General features: G+C 47.0%; 1 protein-coding gene and 1 pseudogene across 1 annotated transcript; both read right to left on the reverse strand.

The window, feature by feature from the left end:
- Window positions 1-2,963: 2,963 nt before the first annotated feature.
- GFRA3 (GDNF family receptor alpha 3) lies at window positions 2,964-24,805 on the reverse strand. The gene is made up of 8 exons (XM_024246957.3): window positions 24,509-24,805; window positions 14,447-14,734; window positions 9,773-9,865; window positions 7,877-8,189; window positions 4,648-4,751; window positions 4,352-4,486; window positions 3,873-3,961; window positions 2,964-3,643 (listed from the first exon to the last, which is right to left on the reverse strand). The coding sequence occupies exons 1-8, from the start codon at window positions 24,690-24,692 to the stop codon at window positions 3,554-3,556; spliced, it is 1,296 nt and encodes a 431-aa protein (XP_024102725.2). The 5' UTR covers window positions 24,693-24,805; the 3' UTR covers window positions 2,964-3,553.
- LOC112133378 (ubiquitin-ribosomal protein eS31 fusion protein-like) lies at window positions 17,034-18,339 on the reverse strand (annotated as a pseudogene).

Raw genomic sequence — 24,805 nt, forward strand, 5'->3', positions numbered from 1 at the left:
AATCCCAACAGCCCAAACTTAGGGTCCAGTTGCCAGACCCGGGCTGCTTCTTCATTAAAACGATGGCTCATGACTTGACAGGGACAGATCTTTTTTTTTTTTTTTGAGATGGAGTCTCGCTCTGTCGCCCAGGCTGGAATGCAATGGAGCAATCTTGGCTCACTGTAAACTCCGCCTCCCGGGTTCAAGCGATTCTCCTGCCTCAGCCTCCTGAGTAGCTGGGACTACAGGTGCCCGCCACCACACCCACCTAATATTTCTATTTTTAATAGAGACAGGGTTTCACCGTGTTGACCAGGCTTGTCTCAAACTCCTGACTTCAGGTGATCCACCTGCCTTGGCCTCCCAAAGTGTGGGATTACAGGCATGAGCCACCATGCCCGGCCCAGATCTTATCTCCTGTAAAAATACTCAAGACCTGGGACAAGACAAGTGCTTGTTAAAGGTTTGTTGAATGAATGAATGAATGAATGATTGGGTGAATTTGGAGATAGTTGTTTAGGAGATAGTCTGCTCCACCCCAACCATGGAGAGACCCGTAATTTAGCACTCTCCATTTACCACTGCTGCCAAAAGTCCTTCCCACCTTGTTGCCCAGAAGTTAGTTTAATGGCATTAACCATCCCAGACAGCCATGACACCATTAAAAGCTTCAGTTCAGCCACTGCATCCTGACCCAGGGTCTTGGCTCTGGGCCCTGGGCTGGAAGAGTGGTCTGGTTGTTTACCAGAAATTTGGACCTTCTTCAGAGAAAAGCATACATGACCTATTAGTCTAATTCAAGTACTTAGCAAGAAATGACTGTACCATTCACACCCCCAGTCCTAGGTTAACGGAACCAGGGCAAATGGAGAGGACTTGACTGCTTAGAGATCTTCCTGGGAGGGGAAGAAGGAAGGAGGAAGGTCAACTCAGTGTCCCATTGGAGTTTTCAGGGAGGCAGCCTGGCTGAGCATTTCCTGGGGCTGTGGAGGCTACGAGGATACAAGAATGTATATAGAGACTTACAGATTCCACCCACCACTCTGGCAGCTTTGTGTACATCCTAACCACAGTCACCTCCCTCACTGTCTTAAACTTGGCTCAGAGAAGAATGGGGAGACAACCAAATATCCATCAACACAGAACTGGTTAAATAAACTATGCATGTATGAATATGCATTCATATAAGTTCATGTCATACAGCTGATAAATAGAATGATATAGCTCAACTCTACTCATGGATGCTGAACGGTGTCTGTGTCTTGCACTTTGCTATCCAGTGTGTGACCCCACTTATGTAACATTACACATGCCCATAGATTCTCAAGGTCACAGACATGCAGGGAACAGTTTGGACACTTGAGAGTGCGAGCTTAAAGATTTTTCTTTCTTCTTTAGAATTGTCTGTAATGTCCAAATTCTCTACAAAAACACACAATTGTTAACTTTTGTGAGTTTTTACTGTGTGTCAGCCACAATGCTTTTACATGGATTATCTCATTCCTCATGAGGTGGGTGCCATGGTTTTCCATGTTACAGATATGGATAGTAAGGCCCAGTGAGGTTAAGACCAAGGTCACATATTAATAGCTTGTGATTAACAAACTCAAATGTTGCTGGAGGATTAAATGAATTAATGCATGTATTTGCACACAGTTAATGCACAGTAGTACTTGGCACACAGTATGGGCTCCATAAATGAGGATCATCATAATTAGGGCCAGGCACGGTGGCTCATGCCTGTAATCCCAGCACTTTGGGAGGCTGAGGCGGGTGGATCACCTGAGGTCAGGAGTTCAAACCAGCCTGGCCAACATGATGAAACCGCGTCTCTACTAAAAATATAAAAAATTAGCCTGGCGTGGTGACGTGAGCCTGTAATCCCAGTTGCTTGAGAGGCTGAGGCAGGAGAATCGCTTGAACCTGGAAGACAGAGGTTGCAGTGAGCCAAGATCATGCCACTGCACTCCAGCCTGGGTGACAGAGCAAGACTCTGTCTCAAAAAAAAAAAAAGGATTATCATAATTATTATATATCACTTGTCATACTGCACTGCTCTTATGGACTGTTGTTGTCTGCTTCCCTCCTCTGGTGTGTAAAAGGTTTGAACATAGGATCTGAGTCCTTTTATCCCAGAATCTCTTGCACACAAAACAGTGTCTTGCAGAGTCAGCATTCATCAGATGCTTATTGAAAGAGTGAGTGAATCAATTAATAGGCAGATGTCCAGAGCTCTATAAATACATTCTTCCAACTATTATACTTTGCTTGGGTGAGTGTGTCCTTATCCCAATAGGATTACAAATTCCCTGAGATCAAGAACAATCTCTGGGCCAGGCATGGTGGCTCACACCTGTAATCCCAGCACTTTGGCAGGCTGAGGCGGGCAGATCACCTGAAGTCAGGAGTTCAAGACCAGCCTGGCCAATATGGTGAAACCCGTCTCTAATAAAAATACAAAAATTTGCTGGGCATGGTGACACATGCCTGTAGTCCCAGCTGCTTGGGAGGCTGGGGCAGCAGAATTGCTTGAACCTGGGAGGTGGAGGTTGCCGTGAGCCAAGATCGTGCCACTGCACTCCAGACTGGGTGACAGACAGAGACTCCGAGTCAAAAAAAAAGAACCACTCTCTCTTTTCCTCTGGCCCCCATTATGATCTGGAGCAGGCCAATAACCCAAGCAGGTGCTCAATAAATGGTGTGGTTGACTAAGGATCCCCATCTCAGCTGCTGTGGCAGATCCCAGGCAGTATCTGAGAAATGGCTGGAGCTGGGACAGATCCCGGGTCCACAGCCTCATATAAGCTATTTTTTCTTCCAACTCCATGTCAAGAACACAAAGAGGCTAGGAGACATACCTGAAGTCATATAGCAGTTGGTGGTAGGGTTGCTGTGTCTCATCACCTGGCCTGTGTTCTTTCATCTATAACACCCTAGTTCTACAGATATTCAAAATTTGAGAAAATGGAAAAAGAGCAAAGTCTTAAGTCAAAGGTTTAATCATGATCCAAGAGCCCAGAGGGACTTTAGGACAATAATAGGAATAAAGCAAGGCCCACAGGCTCCAGCTCCTGATGCCTAGATGTTCTGCAGGATCCGGGGACAGGGCAGTGCAGGCAGTAGGTTTCCATCCTCCATTCAGAGGAGGAGACAAGGGGGCAGGAGCCTTCTTCACAAAGGAGAATGACTTTCTAGGCTGCCTCAGAACACCCAGTCCTGCCTACCCTAACCCTAATCTGCAATGCAATAGAGAATGGCTAACTTATTAGATTCTGGTGACACTGGTAGTCAAGAGGAAGGGCTCAGAAAGGGGCTTGGTGGAGCTGGTCACCACCAGACGATATGGCTAAATTGTGGTCACCAAGGAGGGGCAGCATGAATCAGAAGTGGAGACGGGGTGGAGGGAATGAGGACTGGATCAATAAGGATCTGGAGGTCATAACCCTTAGCTTCTCCTGTGCCCTCATCTGCACGCTGCACCTCCTTCCTGCTGCTGTCCTTTCCTCACCCCTTGTGGGCTGCAAGTCCAGCTGGGTGTGGTGGAGGGGAAGAGGGCCCTGGGGAAGTCCAGCTACCATAGGCTCAGGAGCAGAATCAAGGGAAGCGTGCAGGAGAAAAGAGAGGGCACCCAGGGCTGTGGCCTCACAGCAGGGTTTTCATTCTGTGGAAGAAATGGAATGGAGTTAGCTCAGGGGATTTTTTTCAGCCCCTTCACTACCTCAGCCTCAGTCAAGAAGTATTCCCCTTCCCCTGAGGTACCCATTAGAGGTCTCTAGTATTCATGGCAATGAGGAGGTCAGCCCCTCACCTCTATCCCTTTGTCTGCCTAGTTTGGGTTTTCCCCAGCCGGCCCAGTAAAGGTCTGAGGGGTGTAACAGAGGGGGCCCTACCTGGTGTGCCGTCACAGCAAAGGTAGGGTGTGGCCAGTCCTGGGAGAAGAGGTGGCTGTGAAAACGCATCTTAGCAGCAATGGCCTCCGCTGAAGAGAGGAGAGAAGGCTCATTGGAAGGTTATGGGGGCAGGAGATTTCTCAGGCTCCCAAGGAAGGAAAGGGAATGCCACAGGGACCCTGGGCTATAGGGGAGCAAGTGGGTGGGAGGTGGAAGTGGGATACTCTCTCATTCTGCTTGTTTCTTGAGCTGGAGATGTCCCTGGGTTCCAGACAGGTTGAACAGGTAGCATGGGAGGTTTCTCAGGGAGTGGGAGACAGAAGAAAGGCCTGGGCTGTGGCAATGAAAGCCTATGCTAGGAAATGCTCTGTCTGGTGGAGATGGATGGAACCAGCCTGGGCCACAGAGTTGACCCTTTTCCTTCCCTTGAGTCCAGGTGACTCAGCCCCAGGGGCTGGGAGCAAGTACAGCACACTCACTGAGGCAGGGGTTGTGGGAGAAGAACCCTTCTAGCTGTTCACACTCCTCCTGCAGGTTGCCACTGCCTCGGCAAGTGCAGCTTAAGGCAACACTGGTGTTGACATTGCTGACAAAGTTGGGGGTCATGGCAGTCCCTGTGGAGTGAAGAGGGAAAGGGTAGTCAGGGCCTAGGCTAACCCTGACTTTAGCTCCCACCTTCTTCCACCCATGTCAGGATCACATCCTTTATCTCCAGAGCATTCTGACCCTCAGGCCTAGCCAACATGGGGTTCCCTACACATGCCCCCAGCCTCACCAATCAGCCCCAGGTATGCTCGTAGACATCTGGACTGCTCTGTTGCACAAGTTCCTAGGATGTCCATGGGATGGCAGTGGGTCTGGAAATCCACCAGGCGTGATCTGTAAGAAGCAAAATTTCTTTTTTCCTTTTTTTTTTTTTTTTTTTGAGATGATGTCTCGCTCTCTCTTGCCCAGGCTGGAGTGCAGTGGCTCAATCTTGGCTCACTGCAACCTCTGCCCCCCAGGTTCAAGCGATTCTCCTGCCTCAGCCTCCTGAGTAGCGGGGACTACAGGCATGTGCCACCACACCTGGCTAATTCTATATTTTTAGTAGAGATGGGGTTTCACCATGTCGGCCAGGCTGGTCTCAAACTCCTGACCTCAGGTGATCCACCTGCCTCGGCCTCTCAAAGTGCTGGGATTACAGGTATGAGCCACTGCACTCGGCCAGAAAAATTTCAAGAGTCACTCCTGAGGGTCTGGCCTGCAGCCTTCTCCCTCATGCCCCCTTAGCTTGGCATGCCCATTGTCATGCCAAATCCTCCTCTGCCTTCAGAGCCTGGCCCAGAGCCTCTTCCTCTGTGAAGTGTGCCCCTGTCACAGTTAAATGTACCATACCTTGGAAGCCACAGCATTTCACTCTGAGTTTGGGCTCCACGATCCCTACTTATGAGATCTTGGATAGCTTCTTTAACCTCAGTTTCCTCAACTATAAAATAGAGATGACAGCAGCACTACCTCATGGATTTTTGTGAGGATGAAATAAGAGAATGCATAAGCCAGGCATAGCGGCTCACGCCTGTAATCCCAGCTACTTGGGAGGCTGAGGTGGGAGAATCAGTTGAGCTCAGGAGTTGGAGACCACCCTGAGCAACATAGCAAGACCCCATCTCAGAAAGAAAGAAAGAGAAAGAGAGACAGAGAGAGAAAGAAAGAAAGAAAAAGAAAGAAAGAAAGAAAGAAAGAAAAAGAAGGAAAGAAAGAAAGAAAAAGAAAGAAAGAAAGAAAAGAAAGAGAAGAGGAGAGGAAGGAAGGAAGGAGAGAAAGAGAGAGAGAGGAAGGAAGGAAGGAAGGAGAGAAGCATCGATTTACCTTATTGGGGTTCTTGTGAGGTTTAGATGAGTTAATACATGTTAAGTACTTAAAACAGTATCTAGCCCATAGTAAGTATTTAGTTATTCAGTAAATGTTAGTATTATGATTATTAAGAGCCCTGACTATAAGATAGTTTACCAATGAGGAAAGTGGTAGTCTCAGAGGTTAAGTAACTTGCCCAAGGTTACAAACAACTAAATAGGAGAACCAAGTTGCAAACCAAGGTTATTGTCAACAAATGTCACTTGAATGAATGATAGCTTCAATTCTGTGAGTGTTTTGTCCTAAGAAGACACAGGAAGGCAGATCAGAATTTCAAATTTCTTGAAGAGAATATTTATCAAATCTATCAAATACCTTACAAATTTCCCATGTTCTTTGATCTGGCAATGGTACTAGTAGCAGCACATCCTAAGTAATAATTACATTAGTGCACAAAGATTAAAGAGTAAGAGTTGGGCAAGCATGGTGTCTCATGCCTATAATCCCACCATTTTGGGAGGCTGAAGTGGGCTGATCACTTGAGCTCAGGAGTTCAACACTGGCCTGACCAACATGGCAAAACCCCATCTCGACTAAAAATACAAAAATTAGCTGGGCACTGTGGTATGCACTTATAGTCCCAGGCTACTCAGGAGGCTGAGGCAGGAGAATTGCTTGAACCCAGGAGCTGGAGGTTGCAGTGAGCCGAGATCACAACACTGCCCTCCAGCCTGGGTGACAGAGCAAGACTCTGTCTCAAAAAAAAAAAAAAAAAAAAGAAGAAGAAAAAAAAAGCAACCTGGCTGGGCACGGTGGATCACACCTGTAATACCACTACTTTAGGAGGCCAAGGCGGGCAGATCAACTGAGGCCAGGAGTTCAAGACTAGCCTGGCCAAAACAGCGAAACCCATCTCTACTGAAAATACAAAAAAAATTAGCTGGGCATGGTGGCGGGCACCTGTAATCCCAGCTACTTGGGAGGCTGAGGGGGAGTATCCCTTGAACCCAGGAGGTGGAGGCTGCAGTGAGCCAAGATCGCACCACTGCACTGACTCCGTCTTAAAAAAAAAAATCAACCTAAATATCTAGCAATAGAGGAATGGTTAAATAAAGTGTAGGGCATCCATACATGGAATATAAAGCAGGCATTTAAAAATCAAATTGTTGGCTGGGCATGGTGGCTCACACCTGTAATCCTAGCACTTTGGGAGGCCGAGGCAGGCGAATCACAGGGTCAGGAGTTCAAGACCAGCCTGGCCAACATAGTGAAACCCCATCTCTACTAAAAATACAAAAATTAGCTGGGCATGGTGGCACAAGCCTGTAGTCCTAGCTACTCGAGAGGCTGAGGCCGGAGAATCGCTTGAACCTGGGAGACAGAGGTTGCAGTGAGCTGAGGTCGTGTCACTGCACTCCAGCCTGGGTGACAGAGGAGGACTCTGTCTCAAAAAAAAAAAAAAAAAAAAGAAAGAAAAAAAAGAAAAAAAGAAAAAAGTTCTTAAAGGACAGTAAGTGAAAAAATAAGCACTACCATTTATTGAGCACTTACTCTTCACCGGTACTCTACACCACTCTATATAAATTATGTAATTTAACTCTCACCAGAATCCCATGAGGTCTGCATTATTATCCCAGTTTTTACAGGGGACTAAACGGAAACTTAGGTTTAGTGATGGAATTTTTAGGTTAAGTGATGTGCTCAAGATTGCAGAGACCCAGGATTTAAATTCAAACCCGTCTGACTTCAGATCCTGTCTTACCACTACTCCACACCACCTCCACGGAAAAATGCTCATGAAATATGTGCCGTAAGAGAAAAAAAGTAAGACACAAATATATTCTCAGAATGTTTACTTTGTTATCTGGACAGAAAATGACTGGAAGGAAATGCTTCTCAAAGTATGATAGATTATCTTCAGGTGATAGAATTTTGAATGATTTTTTAAAATACATTTTTATATTTCCTGAGGTTTTATAGCAAAGAAAAAAATATATATCCTTTTTGAGAAAATACTTTCACAAAATATCCAAGGTAGCTTCTTCGTGAAGCAGCTAGTGGGTCCACGGTTCCCTGGGAGGGTCAGACCCTGCTCAGCACACAAACATGGCCACGAAGGAGTGGCGTGTGCCACATCCCTGCCCACCCTGTCCTCCCAAACTACACACCTGCAAAGCGGGTCGGAGAAGCAGAGGCGCCGCAGCTCCAGGCAGTTGGGGGCCACAGGCGGCAGCGCGCAGCTGGGGGCGATGGTGTTGCGCCGGCGCTCCCCGCAGCCCCGGTCGTTGGGGGCGCATGGGCACAGTAGCAGGCCCTGCGCGTGGGGCTCGGCGGCCTTCTCGAAGAAAGTGAGCAGCTGCCTGAGGCAGACGTGGCGCTGGCAGTGGGGCCCAGAGCACGCCTCCCCGTAGGCCTTGCGCAGCCGGTCACACTTGTCATTGAGAGTACACAGCATGGCAAACTTGAGGCAGAGGTCTGAGTCTGGGGGGAAAGGGCATGGAGTCAGTCGGCTAGGCCCTCTGCACGCCTGCAGCCCAGGCTCCACAGGAACCCCGCAAAACCCCTGATTTGACAAGAAGGTAGTGGATATAGTAGGAAAAGAAGGCCTGTCCTGAATAAACCCACTCCTAATCCAGGGCTTCCCCTCTCCCCACAAAATCTACCTGCTGTTCTGAAGCCTTCCCTATCCTACTCCTCTTTTTTTTTTTTTTTTGAGACGGAGTTTTGCTCTTGTTGCCCAAGCCGGAGTGCAATGGCGTGATCTTGGCTCACTGCAACCTCCGCTTCCTGGGTTCAAGCAATTCTCCTGCCTCAGCCTCCCGAGTAGCTGGGATTACAGGCACGCACCACGATGCCCGGCTAATTTTTTGTATTTTTAGTAGAAATGGGGTTTCATCATGTTAGCCAGGCTGGTCTTGAACTCCCGACCTCAGGTAATCCGCCCATCTCTGCCTCCCAAAGTGCTGGGATTACAGGCATGAACCGCCGCGCCCGGCACAACTCCTCATCTTGACTAGGTAAAATAATAAGAATAATCACTATCATCATCTATATGTATCAAACACCCATTTATCTAGAATTCAGGCAACCAGAAAGCTCAAATAACCATACCTCTTTCCTCAATGCTATGCTGTGAGATCTGATGGTAGAAATCATAACCTAGAGTACCTGCAACATTCTAAAGCACTTTCAGAACTGTCCAAAACAGATGCAGCCAAATTCTATTTTAGGTTTCTGGTTTGGTTTTGGCTTTGTCTGCACCTATCCTGTTCCATTTTAATGTCACCTGCCCATCTTTCATTAATTGATTCATGTATACTCTGTTCCCCATACTCTGAATCTTGGGAAATTATGGTGATATTTCTATTAACAGAATATTCCAGCAGCCACAGCAATCAAGTAATTGCAACAGGTTATTTGCTGATCTTGTCACTAAGAGTTTTTCATGCATGAAACTCTATGCCTTTTTCTCAAAATTCTAATTCTAAAGCTCACATCTTTCTCAAAAAGAGAGTGCATGTGTGTATGTTTTTCCTCAATTAACTCATAGCCTCACTTTCCTGAAAAACATGCATCACAGTCCTTGCCAGACTGATGGCTCCCCACCGAGTCACCCCATGCAGAGTCACACTCTCTTTTCCTGCCCAATACCTCGCCCATCCCATTAGAATGGTTGAAAACAAGCAATTTCCTAGTCTTCAGGGACAAAAAGGCTACTTTCCCAGCTGCCTTGAATGCAAGTAAATACTGCATTTCAGCACAATTTTTCCTGGGGCTGCTGCCACTCCCACCACGCCCTTTGCAGGGGCCTGCCTTGTGGAAACAGGGAGCCCTAATGGGCCCTCTTCAAATGCCTCCCTAATAACTGCTGTCCTTTGGAGACCCCTGTGAGACCAGATCATGCCCCAGAGCTCACACTTCCAGCCTGACACAGTCTTCCTTAGTCACCTGGTAGGCTAGAAACATTCCCCTTATAAGCCCCCCAACTTGTGCCCCTCCCCAGCCACCCTTCCTCCAGGATCCAGCCCCAGCCTCTGGTTCCCAAGCCTAGTTGCCCTCCACACCTGGTTTGAGCATGTTGAGTTTGCTGAGATTCATTTTCCAGGGTTTGCTGGTCACTGTGTCTTCATAGGGGGAGACATTCAGCTCATAGTTACCTAGAGACAAGGTGGGGAGCACCAGAATGCTGAGGACCAGGTTGGGGTAGGCTGGAGGGGCTGAAGTTGCTGGCTCAGACCTCAAAGCCCTGTGGAGAAAAGGAAAAGCACAGCCTCTACCTAACCAGCTGCAAGCTGTGCAAAGATGAGAAAAATGCAGGGCCATAAGGTATAGGCTGGGCTCCACCGATAAGCTGTAAGAATAATAAGAGCTACCATTTGTTAAGCACACTGTGCTGAGCACCACGCTGTAAGTGAGATAAATAAATATGCTGAGCACCATCACACTTATGCGATGGTGCTCAGCACACAGTGTAGGGAGGCAAGAGGATTCAGGGAGAAGCCTCTGAGGAAGTTTGGAAAGAGAAGTGATTAGGATGAGGAGTAGAAAACAGGGAACAAGGAGTGTGGTAAACTGTATTATTGTTTCCAATTATTTGTTCCCCACCCCTTGGGAGGATTATACTTCCCCACCTGTTGCCATGTAACTTCCTCACCCCACTGATGGCAAGATGGGCCACGTGACTTGCTTTGGCCAGTGGATTGTGAGCTGAAGTGATGTAAATCACATCTGAGCAGACTTAAGAATCCTCACATGGTTCTGCTGCTACTCTTTCTCCTCTACCAGCCTGGATCTTCCAGTGAAGAAGACAAGTAGAACAGAGACAAGGCCAACTCATAGAAGCCTCCAGCAGATGTGTAACATGAGCAAGAAATACATTTTTGTTGTTGAAAGCCAGAGATTTGGGAATTGGTTGTTACAATAGCATAACCTAGCAAATTCTTACTAAAAATGCAATGGAGTGCTGGGCGCGGTGGCTCACACCTGTAATCCTAGCACTTTGGGAGGCCTAGGCGGGTGGATCACCTGAGGTCAGGAGTTCAAGACCAGCCTGGCCAATGTGGTGAAACCCCATCTCTACTAAAAATACAAAAATTAGTTGAGCGTGGTGGCCCATGCCTGTAATCCCAGCTACCTGGGAGGCTGAGGTGGGAGAATCACTTGAACCCAGGAGGCAGTGGCTGCAGTGAGCCAAGACCACGCCACTGCACTCCAGCCTAGGCGACAGAGTGAGTCTCCATCTAAAAAAAAAAAAAAATGCAACTGGGAGGCTGAGGCGGGAATATTCCTTGAGCCCAGGAGCTCGAGACCAGCCTGGGGAACACAGCAGGACTTCATCTCTACAAAAAATTTTAAAATTAGCTGGGTCCGGTGGCACACACATGTAGTCCCAGCTACTCAGAAGGCTGAGGTGGGAGGATCACTTGAGCTCAGGAGGTTGAGGCTGCAGTGAGCTATGATTGTGCCACTGCACTCCAGCCTGGGTGACAAGTGAGACTCCGACTAAAAAAACAGCAAAAATAAAATGCAATTGGTACCTAGAAGTGGAGTGCTACAGTAATAAAATAATATAATGTATGTCATTGGCTTTGGTACTGGGCAGTGGGTGGTAAGGAAGCTGTTACTGGGGGCTGGAAAGATGGCCGTCTTCATTATGCAGTGGCAAAGCATCTGGTAAAATTGTTGCGTGTGATAACTGGGAAGATTATATGCTGAATGAGTTTGTACTGTTAGGGGAAGCTGAGAAGCAGAAGTTTACTAGTATGTCTTGATTGCTATTGGCTGCATTTGGCAAGGTACTACAAGATATACGTTCAGAAAAGAATTGGCCAGTTCCCAAATGTGGAGGAAAAGATAATCTAGAAATTTCAGGACTTGCAGGATTAAGAAATGCAACTGTGCTGGGCGCAGTGGCTCATGCCTGTAATCCCAGCATTTCGGGAAGCTGAGGCGGGCAGATCACGAGTTCAGGAGTTCGAGACCAGCCTGACCAACATGGTGAAACCCCATCTCTACTAAAAATACAAAAATTAGCTGGGCATGGTGGCAGGCGCCTGTAATCCCAGCTACTCAGGAGGCTGAGGTAGGAGAATCGCTTGAACCCGGGAGGCAAAGTTTGCAGTGAGCCGAGATCACGCCACTGCACTCCAGCCAGGGCAACAGAGCAAGACTCTGTCTCAAAAAAAAAAAAAAAAAAAAGAAGAAGAAGAAGAAATGCCACTGTTTCTCGTATTCATAAGGTAAAAGATAAAACATAAAAAAAAATGCTTTGAGTGATAAGGTTGATTACAACTCAGCCTTGGGGAAAAGACCAAATGAGGTATGTGGCTATCATACTGTTTGTGGATATCTCTCAGTTGATTAAGATGGTACCCAATAAGTCCTGCCAGTTGGACAAATGTACTCAGGGAAAAAAGACTAAAGTAGTGGCTCTTTCACAGAAGCCTGATAAAGGCTAGGTGCTTCTAATTAGGTGTAGAAAAAGAGGCATGTCTTGAATTGTGGGAAAGGCCACAGGCACAAGAGATGATAGAAATCAAAGATATAAACAGCAATTATGTTTTCAGAGAGTTGTACTACAAAGAGCTACCAGCGTAGATTAAAAGAGACTATGACTATTTGAGACTTAAAATGCCCCAACATTTCTCAGGCAGGATGCAGGCTGAGAATGCGGCTCAGTCCTCAGGGAGATTGTAGTCCCTAATACCCTTTTCAAATGTGGCCAAAGAGAAAACTGAAAGAGGAAGGACCTTTCCAGAGGGCTGGGCCAAGAGCTCTGGAAAACAATGGATAGGGCAACTACTCCCGTAGAGTAAAAACAGGGCCTTATTAAAGAACAATCCCTATTCCCAGGGAAGAGGACCCTTACAACATTTGTCTAGCAGGATTTCAGAATTGCTATGAATCAATGTCTGCTGTGTGTCTCCCATTCGTTCATTCATTCATTTATTTATCTGAGACAGGGTCTTGCTCTGTCACCCAGGCTGGAGCGCAGTGGTGTGATCATGGCTTACTGCAGCCTCAACCTCTTGGACTCAAGCTATACTCCCACTTCAGCCTCCCGAGTAGCTGGGACCACAGGTGTGCACCACCACACTCAGCTAATTTATTTATTTTTTTGTAGTGATGGGAGCTCGCTATGTTGTCCAGGCTGGTCTTGAACTCCTGGGCTTTAGGGATACTCCGCCTTGGCCTCCCAAGGTGCTGAAGTTACAGGTGTGAGCCACCACACCTAGATGCCCATTCCTCCCCTTTCTGAGAATGTTTGTTGTGGTTATCCTGACCCTGTTCCGTTATTGTATGCTGAGTACGTATAGGAAGCAGATGACTTGTCTTTTTAGTTCGTAAGTTTTTAGATTAAGAGGAGCCACATCCAGACCCAATTTGGAAACTATCATGAGATCCTAGACTTGAAGCCTGATGTCATGTTTGTTTGTTTGTTTGCTTGTTTTTTCGAGACAGAGTCTCACTCTGTCGCCCAGGCTAGAGTGCAGTGGCGCAATCTCGACTCACTGCAACCTCTGGTTCCTAGGTTCAAGTGATTCTCCTGCCTCAGCTTCCCAAGTAGCCTGGGTTTACAGGCACCCACCACCAAGCCCAGCTAATTTTTTGTATTTTTAGTAGAGATGAGGTTTCACCATGTTGGCCAGGCTGGTCTTGAACTCCTGAACTCAAGTGATCCGCCTGCCTTGGCCTCCCAAAGTGCTGGGATTACAGGTGTGCTTGTGAGCCACCGCGCCCGGCTTGATGTCATGTTTGAACAGAGCTTTTAGGGCATCTTCCATAGAAAATAGGTGGGTGTATTTTACTTGCAGAAGGGAGAGAAATGAATACTTTGACAATGGTAGATTGTATTATTGTTTCCAATCATTCTTTGCCTTCCCTGTAAGATTATATATCCTCACTTATTGCCATGTGATTTTTGGTATCTACCTGTGGGGGAAGTATAATTCTCAATCCAGTGATGTCAGGCTTGGCCATGTGACTTGCTCTCTCAATGAAATGTAAGCAGACGTAGTGTATATAAGATCTGAGCAGAAACTTTAAAAATCATCATGTGGTTCTGCCAATGCTCATTTCCTTCTGCCACGAGAAGGGAACATCCCAGACAGAGGCTGCACCTTGAGCCTGGATCACAGAATGAAGAAGACCCATGAAAGAGCCAATACAGAACATGAGCAAGAATTAAACCTTTGTTTTGCAAGTCACTGTTTTGTTACAGCAACAGAGTCCAGTAAAAGCTGACTAATAAGGGGCCTATGGAAAGAGTGACAGGCAGCTCCCCTTTGGCTCTTTCTGTGCCTTCTCTCTCTTTCATCTCCTGGCTGGTTAATGCGTATTCTTTCTGTTAAAGGCTGGACCAAGATGTTACCTCCCCATCTCTCTGAACTTGGTATTTGGAGCCTATTTATGGGTTAAGACTTTTTTCTCCCATCTCCTGTCCATACCCTCTGTTCCAGAAACTCCCCAGGTTGGGCCTCAGCCTGGTTCACAGCTCTGCTAAGTGGGAACTGACATGTTGCCAGGTAAGAAAGGGGGAAGTAGGGAGAAGAGAGGGCAGTGTTATGGGGCCCCAAGGAGATCCCAGCATTATCCCTCCACCTTTCCTGATGTCAAATGCAGAGCTTCATTATCCTCCTCATCAGAATCTACCATGTGGCCCATATCCTGCAGGATTAAAAAACAACCCCCAAGAGCCAGCTTCCCCAGCTTAGTCTACTCTATAATGGGAGCCTCACCAAGGCTGCGGGCACGGTGAACGGTCCAATAGATGTCCAAGCAGGCAACCTGGTTCTTCATGCGCCGGTGGCACATGCAGCCTATCAGAGAGCTGTTCCTGAGTTGCTGTGCTGCCTCTAGGCAGTCGGCAGGGACTGAAGGCTCCTCTGAGGGCAGTGGGGTGCTTACGCTAGAGGTGCAGGAATCCAGGTGGTGGTAGGCAGCACTGCAAGTGGGATCAGCCTGGCACTTCCTCCTGGCCTGGAGACAGCTGTTCATGAGTCGGCTTTCTGTGGGATGGGGGTCTCCTGTAAAGGGAGATACCAGGTGAGGCTCACATAAGATTAGAATAGCTGTCTGGGAATACCAAGTCATGAGGCTGGGAGAGGGATATTCCTGACGAAACTTTGTGAAAGTCTTAGGGTAGCACAAAAGGCCTTTAAGAATAAGTGTGGAGAGACAGAGAAGCCCAGCAGGACTGGATAGTCTGCAGCTGCCACAGTCTGGACAGAACAGACCAGGCCCAACAAGAAATAGGGGTTTGCAGAGAGGCTGCTCAGCCTTCAGGGAGGCGAACGGGATAGTTGTTTGAAGGCGAGCCTGATGACCCTGACAGGCACAGAGGAAGGGGGCCCCAGGCAGAGCCATGCCATGGGCAGGGCAGGGCTAGTATCAGAACCAGAGAGTTGAGAATGGACAAGGGAGTGCTAAATGGGAGTCAGCAATAACTTTGAGTCTCCCATTAAAAATCATTTAAAAATACCTGAAGGTGGAACTGGCTGGGGTTGGGGTAGAGAGCTAATTCCAGAAGGAAAGAAAGGGTAATCTGACCCTGTCTCTTACTCAGAAATACCAAGATTCCTCCACAGCCTGGAAGGAAGCCCCTGCATCCTAGGATTTAGGGTGCTCAACATGGGGTAATAGAACATCATCATCTCCCTAGCTGTTCAAAGATAAAAATCTAGGAGAACTTTTTTTTTTTTTTTTTTTTTTTTTTGAGACAGAGTTTTGCTCTTGTTGCCCAGGTTGGAGTGCAATGGCGTGATCTTGGCTCAACGTGACCTCCGCCTCCCGGGTTCAAGCGATTCTCCTGCCTCAGCCTCCCAAGTAGCTGGGATTACAGGCATGTGCCATCCCATGCCCAGCTAATTTTATATTTTTAGTAGAGACGGGGTTTCTCCATGCTTGTCAGGCTGGTCTCAAACTCCTGACCTCAGGTAATCCGCCCACCTTAGCCTCCCAAAGTGCTGGGATTACAGGCGTGAACCACTGCGCCTTAATTCATCTCTTCCTTTCACAGCCTGTGTTCAATCCAACAAGTTCTGTCAACTCCATAACACATCTGGAATCTGCCCACTTTTCTCCATGTGTGTCACGACCTCCTTAGATCAAACACCATCAACTCTTCTCCTTCTTCCCTCTTCTTTCTTCCTTCTCCTTCTCTTCTGCTTCTTCTCCTTTTTCTTTTTTAGATAGGGTCTTGCTCTATCTCCCAGGCTGGAGTGCAGTGGCGCGATCACAGCTCACTGCAGGCTTGACCTCCTGGGTTCAAGCTATCCTCCTACCTCAACCTCCTGAGTAGTTGGGACTACAGGCACACGCCACCACACCTGGCTAATTTTTGTATTTTTAGTAGAGATGGGTTTTCATCACATTGGCCACACTTGTCTTGAACTTCTGATCTCAGATGATCTGCCTGCCTTGGCCTCCCAAAGTGCTGGGATTACAGGCATGAGCCACCACACCCAGCCAGTACCTCATTGTTCTTTATGGATGACTAACATTTCATTATATCGATATGCTACATTTTGTTTATCCATTCTTCAGTTAATGGACATTTGGGTTGCTTCCACCTTTTGGTTATTGTGAATAGCGCTTTGATGAACATTTCATGTACAAGTATTTGTTTGAACACCTGTTTTTTGTTCTTTGGGATACATACCTAGGGGTGGAATTGCTGGGTCATACGGTAATTCTATGTTTAACTTTTTGAGGAACCGCCAAATTGTTTTGCACAGCAGCTGCACCATTTTACATTCCCATCAGCAATGTACGAGGAGTCTAGTTTCTATACATACTGCCAACTCTTGTTATTTTCCATTAAAAAAGATTATAACCATCCTCGTGAGCATGAAGTGGTATCTCACTGAGGTTTTCATTTGCATTTCCCTAATGACTAAGGATGTTGAGCATATTTTTATGTGCTTGTTAGCCATTTGTACATCTTCCTTGGTAATAAACTTTTTGTTGAGGTGTAACAGAAAAGTACATGAATCAAAAATGTATAGCTCAATGAATTTCACAAATTGAATATACTTGTGTAGCCAGAATCCAGATAAAGGAATAGAACATTATCAGTAACCCTGAAGCCCTCTTCCAGTCACTGTGCTCCCAAATAAACCAGTATCTTCATTTCTTTTTTTTTTCTTTCCTTTTCTTTTTCTTTTTTTTTTTTTTTGAGACAGAGTCAGGCTGGAGTGCAGTGATACAATCTCAGCTCACTGCAACCTTGCAACCTCTGCCTCCTGGGCTCAAGCGATTCTCCTGCCTCAGCCTCCCGAGTAGCTGAGACTACAGGCACCCGCCACAATGCCCAGCTAATTTAGTAGAGAAAGGGTTTCACCATGTTGCCCAGGCTGGTCTTGAACTCCTAACCTCAAGTGATCCACCCACCTTGGCCTTCCAAAGTGCTAGGATTACAAGTGTGAGCCACTGCGCCTGTCTTCATTTCTTTTACTTGTCTTCTGGTTTGTTGAAGCAATAGGTCAGATGTTTGCCACAATAATGTCTGTCAGAGTGGCTGGCCATAAACACTCCAGCACCACATTCATCTGAAGGGCACTCCTGACGAAGGTGACTATTTTTGCTATTCTCATCCGCCTTATGGTATTTTAGGACAGCCAGCTTCACCTTCTTTCTTTTATGCTTTTTTTTTCCTTTTTTTTTTTTTTTTTTTTTTTTGAGACCAGGTCTTGCTCTGTTGCCCAGGTTGGAGTGCAGCGGCATGACCTCAGCCCTCTGCAATCTCCGCCTCCTGGGTTCAAGTGATTGACCTGCCTCAGCCACCCAAGTAGCTGGGATTACAGGCATGTGCCACCACACCGAGCTGGGTTTTGTAATTTTAGTAGAGAGGTGGTTTCACCATGTTGGCCAGGCTGGTCTCGAACTCCTGGCCTCAAGCGATCCATCCGCCTTGGCCTCCCAAAGTGCTGGGATTACAGGCATGAGCCACAGTGCCTGGCCTATTCTTTTTGGGAGTAGTGTAAGACTTCTTCCTTTTCTTAGGACCACCACGAAGTCTCAACACAAGAAGGGTGGACGCCTTTTGAATGTTGTAGTCAGACAAAGCACATCCGTCTTCCAGTTGCTTGCCAGAAAAGATCAGTCTTTACTGGTCAGGAGGAATTCCTTCCTTATCCTGGATCTTGGGTTTTACATTTCCTTGTATCCAAGGTTCAACCTCAAGAGTGATGGCTTTCTCCATAAAGGTTGTTATGAAAATCTGCATTTTGGTGGTGGCTCCACTGCAGATGGTGGATCGAAAAGGCAGTATCTTTGTCTCTAACATCAGAGATTAGTTTTGCCCCAGTACAGCCAACTGATCTTGGCAACAAAGCAAACAAAAACATAAAGTGGGGAAAGAACAGCCTTTTCAACAAACAGTGCTGGGGTAATTGGCCAGCCACATGTAGGAGAATGAAACTGGGTCCTTATCTCTCACCTTATACAAAAATCAACTCAACATGGATTAAGAACTTAAATCTGGCCACCACGCCTGTAATCTCAGCACTTTGGGAGGCCAAGGCGGGTGGATTACCTGAGGTCAGGAGTTCGAGACCAGCCTGATCAGCATGGTGAAACCCTGTCTCTACTAAAAATACAAAAATTAGCTGGGTGTGGTGGCGGGCGCCTGTAATCCCAGCTACTCAGGAGGCTGAGGCAGGAGAATCACTTGAACCCAGGAGACAGAGATTGCAGTGAGCAGAGATCGTGCCACTGCACTCCAGCCTGGGCAACAGGGTGAGACTCCATCTGAAAAAAAAAAAAAAGAAGAACTTAAATCTAAGAACTGAAACTATAAAAAGTATAGAAGATAACATTGAAAAAATCCTTCTAGACCTTGACTTAGGCAAGGATTTCATGACCAAGAACCCAAAAGCAAATGCAAAAAAAAAAAAAAAAGATAAATAGCTGGTACTTAATTAAACTAAAGAGCTTTTGCACAGCAAAAGGAACAGTCAGCAGAGTAAACAGACAACGCACAGAGTGGGAGAAAATTTTCACAATCTATACATCTGACAAAGGACTAATATTCAGAATCTACAACAAACTCAAACAAATCAGCCAGAAAAAAACAAACAATTGGCTGGGCGCAGTGGCTCATGCCCATAATTGCAGCACTTTGGGAGGCCGAGGTGGGCAGATCACAAGGTCAGGAGATTGAGACCATCCTGACTAACACGATGAAACCTCATCTCTATTAAAAATACAGAAAATTAGCCAGGTGTGGTGGCGAGCGCCTGCAGTCCCAGCTACTCAGGATGGTGGTGAGTGCCTACAGTCCCAGCTACTCGGGAGGCTGAGGCAGGAGAATGGTGTGAACCTGGGAGGCGGAGCTTGCAGTGAGCCAAGATCATGCCACTGCACTCCAGCCTGGGTGACAGAGCAACACTCCATCTCAAAAAAAAAAAAAAAAAAAAAGAAAAAGAAAAAAACAAACAATCCCATCAAAAAGTGGGCTAAGGACATGAATAGACAATTCTCAAAAGAAGATATACAAATAGCCAACATATGAAAAATTTCTCAGCATCACTCATGATCAGTAAAATGCAAATCAAAACCACAATGTGATACCACCTTACTCCTTCAAGAATGGCCATAATCAAAAAATCAAAAAACAGTAGATGTTGGCATGGATGCGGTGATCAGGGAACACTTCTACACTGCTGGTGGGAATGTAAACTAGTACAGCCACTGAGGAAAACAGTCTGGAGATTCCTTAAAGCCTTAAAGAGCTAAAAGTAGGCTGGGCATGGTGGCTCACCCCTGTAATCCCAGCACTTTGGGAGGCTGAGGTGGGCAGATCACCTGAGGTCAGGAGTTCGAGACCAGCCTGGCCAACGCCAGGTGTGGTGGCGGGCACCTGTTATCCCAGCTACTCGAGAGGCTGAGGCAGGAGAATCACTTGAACCTGGGAGGCGGAGGTTGCAGTGAGCCGAGATCAAGCCACTGCACTGAAGCCTGGGGGACAAGAGCGAAACTCTGGGGGAAAAAAAAAAAAAAAAAGCCAGACGCAGTGGCTCACACCTGTAATCCCAGCACTTTGGGAAGCCGAGGTAGGCAGATCATGAGGTCAAGAGATTGAGACTATCCTGGCCAACATGGTGAAACCCCATCTCTACTACAAATACAAAAAATTAGCTGGGCGTGGTGGCGTGTGCCTATAGTCCCAGCTACTCAGGAGGCTGAGGCAGGAGAATCGCTTGAACCTGGGAGGCGGAGGTTGCAGTGAGCCGAGATCATGCCATTGCACTCCATCCTGGTGACACAGCAAGACTCCATCTCAAAAAAAAAAAAAAAAAAAAAAAAAAAGTAGAACTACCATTTGATCCAGCAAATCCCACTACTGAGTGTCTACCCAGAGGAAAAGAAGTCATTATACCAAAAAGATACTTGCACACTCATGTTTATAGCAGCACAATTTGCAATTGCAGAATCATGGAACCAACCCAAATGCCCATCAATCAATGAGTGGATACAGAAATTGTGATAGAATAGAATACTACTCAGCCATAAAAAGGAATGAATTGGCCAGGCATGGTGGCTCACGCCTGTAATCCCAGCACTTTGGGAGGCTGAGACAGTCGGATCACGAGGTCAGGAGATTGAGACCATCCCAGCTAATACGGTGAAACCCCGTCTCCACTAAAAATACAAAAAAAAAAAAAAAAAAAAAAAATTAACCGGGCGTGCTGGCGGGCATGTGTAGTCCCAGCTACTTGGAGGCTGAGGCAGGAGAATGGCGCGAACCCGGAAGGTGGAGCTTGCAGTGAGCCGAGATCATGCCACTGCACTCCAGCCCGGGCGACAGAGCCAGACTCCATCTCAAAAAAAAAAAAAAAAAAAGGAATGAATTAACAGCATTTGCAGCAACCTAGATGAAATTGGAGACTATTATTCTAAGTGAAGTAACTCAGGAATGGAAAAGCAAACATCGTATATTCTCACTGATATGTGGGAGCTAAGCTATGAGGATACAAAGGCATAAGAATGATACAATGGACTTGGGGACTTGGGGGGAAGTGTGGGAGCGGGGGAAGGGATAAAAGACTACAAATAGGGTGCAGTGTATACTTCTTGGGTGATGGGTACACCAAAATCTCATAAATCAGCACTAAAGAACTTACTCATGTAACCAAACTTACCACCTGTATGTACCCCAATAACCTATGGAAAAGAAAAACTATGTCAGAATTTCTCTAGGAAATATGTATTTCCAAAAAGCATATTTGATAATTTTACATGTACAAGATGAAAAAAAAAGCTTTTGAGATTTCAAAAAGTATTTAAGGAAGGTATGAGATTTTATATATTTACCAAAAGGGGAACATGGATTTTAAAAGATTGAGGAATTTCTACAAGTTTACGATGTTACTTCCGGTAGGTACTGAATAAGTGGTAAGTACACAAAGAAAAGTAGCAGATTCAAGTCCTATTGCCGTAACTGGACTAAAAATAATTTTTTTCTTTTTGAGATGGAGTTTTGCTCTTGTTACCCAGGTTGGAGTGCAGTGGCGCGATCTCGGCTCACTGCAACCTCCGCCTCCCAGGGTCAAGCAATTCTCCTGCCTCAGCCTCCCAACTAGCTGGTATTACAGGTATGCCCCACCATGCCCGGCTAATTTTGTTTTTTTTAGTAGAGATGGGATTTCTCCATGTTCGTCAGGCTAGTCTCGAACTCCCAACCTCAGGTGATCTGCCCGCCTTGGCCTCAACAAAGTGCTGGGATTACAGGCATGAGCCACTGTGCCCGGCCATAAATATTTAACTGTACTAACTATTGAGTTGTAAACATTTTGAAAAGAAAACAATTTCTTAGTTGACACTTTATCAAGTTTGAGCAGTGATGGATTTAGGGGCATTCATCTCAACAAAGAACTTGGGGGCCATGTTAAATTTCATCTCAACAAGGTAGAACCTGTGTTTCCTGGATTGTGAAACACAGGACTTGATCCAGGGCAAAGGTCATAATTTGATCCAGTGTACAAATGTGTTTTTTTTAGTCAGCATAGTTCTGTTCCTTTCTTTTTCTTCCTCCTTTCTCCTTTCCTCTTTTCTTCTTTCTTTTAATCTCTGTCACCCAGACTGCAGTGTACAATCGCCACTCACTGCACTCACTGGAGTGCAGTGGTACAATCGCCACTCACTGCAGCCTGCAGTCTCGACCTCCCAGGCTCAGGTGAATTCTCCCACCTCAGCCTCCCAAGTAGCTGGGACTGCATGCATGCACTACCACGCCCAGCTAATTTTTGTATCTTTTGTAGAGATGGGTTTTCACCATGTTGCCCGGGCTGGTCTCGAACTCCTGAGCTCAAGCAATCCACCTCCCTTGGCCTCCCAAAATGCTGGGATTATAGGTGTGAGCCACCATGCCCGTCAGTATTTTCTTTTTCTGTTTTTGTGTGTGTGTGTGTGTGTGGTTTGGTTTTTTGTTGTTGTTGTTTGTTTGTTTGTTTTTGCACGTTCACAGTATTTTCTTTTTTTTTTTTTTTTTTTTGAGACGGAGTCTCACTCTGTCACCCAGGCTGGAGTGCAGTGGCGCGATCTCGGCTCACTGCAAGCTCCACCTCCCGGGTTCACCCCATTCTCCTGCCTCAGCCTCCCGGGTAGTTGGGATTACAGGCGCCCACCACCACACCTGGCTAATTTTTTCTATTTTTTAGTAGAGACGGGTATTCACCGTGTTAGCCAGGATGGTCTCAATCTCCTGACCTCGTGATCTGCCCGTCTCAGCCTCCCAAAGTGCTGGGATTACAGGCGTGAGCCACTGCACCCAGCCAGTATTTTCTTAAAGTTGTAATTAGTGGCCAACATTTAAAAATCAGATTTTAGGCCGGGTGTGGTGATGCATACCTATAATTCCAGCACTTTGGGAGGCCAAGGTGGGCAGACTGTTTGACCCCAGGATTCAAGATCAGCCTGGGCATCAGAGATGGCAAAAATCCGTCTCTACGAAAAATACAAAAATTAACCAGGTGTGGTGGCACACTACTACAGTCCCAGCTACTGGGGAGGCTAAGGCAAAAGGATTACTTGAGTATGGGAGGTTGAGGCTGCAGTGAACTGGAATCACACCACTGAACTCCAGCCTGGGTGACAGATTGATACCCTGTCTCAAAAAAAATCAGATTTCAAATAAAACTATTAATTTCCAATTTGTCTTGAAAAATGGAAACACTTGGACCCACATGTAACGGGTGGAGTTGAGTAATGACTGCCCCCTTTTGACAAGTCATGCCTTTTCCAGCTTGTTATAGTCCATACCGCTATTACTTGCCCCACCTCCTCATTTATGCAGCCACTGCCACGTCTATTTCATATTGATTTGTTAGCAACCTGGTTTTGTAACTTCATTTTCTGCTTTTTGGCTCATCAGAGAATGAGTAGCTACAGAATGGGTCAGATCAGGCTATGCCTCAGGGCACAAGATCCTCATTTGTTTCTCATCAATGAGGCCCACAACCCAGGTACCCATTTTATAGTTGGATGAACAAAGAAAAGTAATGTACACCAGGGGATGTAGCAAGTCAAGACCGAGTCAAGGCTAGAACCCAGGTCTCCAGCCTCCTATTCACTTCAGAATGATTTTCAGTACATTGACACCACTTCCCTATGAATCGGAGGTCTCCTATATGCTTGGCTTTAGCAGGCCCTGAGCAGTGATATTTTCCACCCCCAAAGCCCTCTGTTGGTCTGTGCTCTTGAAGAGCACTTGGCTCTACATGGCACCTCCTAGATGACTGTTTTATGGATTTTCAATGAGGCCACTTAACCAGAAGTCATTGCTGTCAAGCATTACTGTGGAAAATAGATCTGTCACCATCACTGCTTCATTAAACCATTTAATGAGAAAGGTGTTTAATGTTTTCCCCTGATCCTGACATGCAGCCATAACCTTTAGGATTAGTGAAATTTCCTGGGCAGTCAAATCAGACTGGTGATGTCTTGCTGCCCTGACTTACTGATGTTGGCAGGTGGACAGACCAGGGTTTTTCCTCCTTCCTTCTATATTTGTCTCAAGGCAGCATTTCTACAGCACTGCCTTGTGGACTGAGGTCTCAGGGCAGTGTGGTGGTCTCTCTGTCTCAGGAGTCCCTCCATTCAGTTTCTGGGCAGGAGCCGCATAATAAGATTCCACACACCCATACCACTCACGAAGGCCATGGGCCTTCCAGGGATCTCGGATCCCAGGCTGTTCTTCCTTGGCGGAGTGGCCTGGTTCTAAAACCAGGCCTTGAACTACATCTACAAAACATCTATTGTGGATTATTTTTTATCCAACAGGCAAGCCACTGTGCTAGACGGCTTGCAAGGCCTGCAATTACAGAAGGTCATGAAACAAGTCAGTTCTAACAAACTTCTTTTTCTTCACCTGTATCTAGTTTCTTCCTCAGTCCTTAAAGCAGATGGAAGAGTTAAAGCCCACGTGGAGCAAATGACACTCTGTTTCTGATCTGATTCTCCCCGCCCCTTAGAGACGCTGTCTTGGTAGTGACCTGGCTGTGGGTTGTCCTGTGACTGTGTAGACCTACCTCAAAAGAGGGAAGAGGGGGGAAAACGGGGCGAGGAGATGCTTGGGTGGCCAGGCCATTGCTGGCACTCAGTCTACTTCAGTTCGTACACTGTTAGGTGTGACCGCAGCCTCTTGCAGGCGCCCTGGGCTTCCTGTTCCAGTTCCCCTGGCTCGGCTCGGATGCACCGGGAGGCTGCTGCGCCTTCTCCGGACAGGTGCCCCGGGCCTCGCCTACACCTCACCTCCCCCTCCCACTGTACCCCCGGCCGGTGCGCTCTCCGACACTCACCGGCTGCGAGAGGCAGCGGCGACGGCGGCAGCAGCAGCAGCAGCAGCAACATCAGGACTACAGGCGGCAGCGGTCGCGGGCTCAGGGGGCGCACCATGGCGAGCTGTGGGAGTCGGGCTCCGCGCTCCCCTCGCTCCTCCCCTGGAGCTCTGCGAGCGGGGCTCCCTCGACCGGCACCTCCCATCCCCGCCTCCCGCCCTCCCGCGCGACGCACACACTCTCCCACCAGGGTCCTGGGCGCCGCCCTCCAACTCCGAAGCGCGCGTCCGCACCACGCGCCTCCAGCGCCGGACCCAG

Source organism: Pongo abelii, chromosome 4 (assembly GCF_028885655.2).
Source record: "Pongo abelii isolate AG06213 chromosome 4, NHGRI_mPonAbe1-v2.0_pri, whole genome shotgun sequence".
In the NCBI taxonomy this organism is placed as follows: domain Eukaryota; kingdom Metazoa; phylum Chordata; class Mammalia; order Primates; family Hominidae; genus Pongo; species Pongo abelii.

What these genes read in the sequence shown, in the direction of transcription:
- GFRA3 (XM_024246957.3), bottom strand. Translation starts at nt 24,692, where the DNA reads ATGGGAGGTGCCGGTCGAGGGAGCCCCGCTCGCAGAGCTCCAGGGGAG. An exon ending in ACTCAACATGCTCAAACCAG is followed by an intron (nt 8,190 to 9,772) that starts GTGTGGAGGGCA and finishes CTTTCCCCCCAG; the next exon opens with ACTCAGACCTCTGCCTCAAG. An exon ending in AGCATACCTGGGGCTGATTG is followed by an intron (nt 4,487 to 4,647) that starts GTGAGGCTGGGG and finishes TTCACTCCACAG; the next exon opens with GGACTGCCATGACCCCCAAC.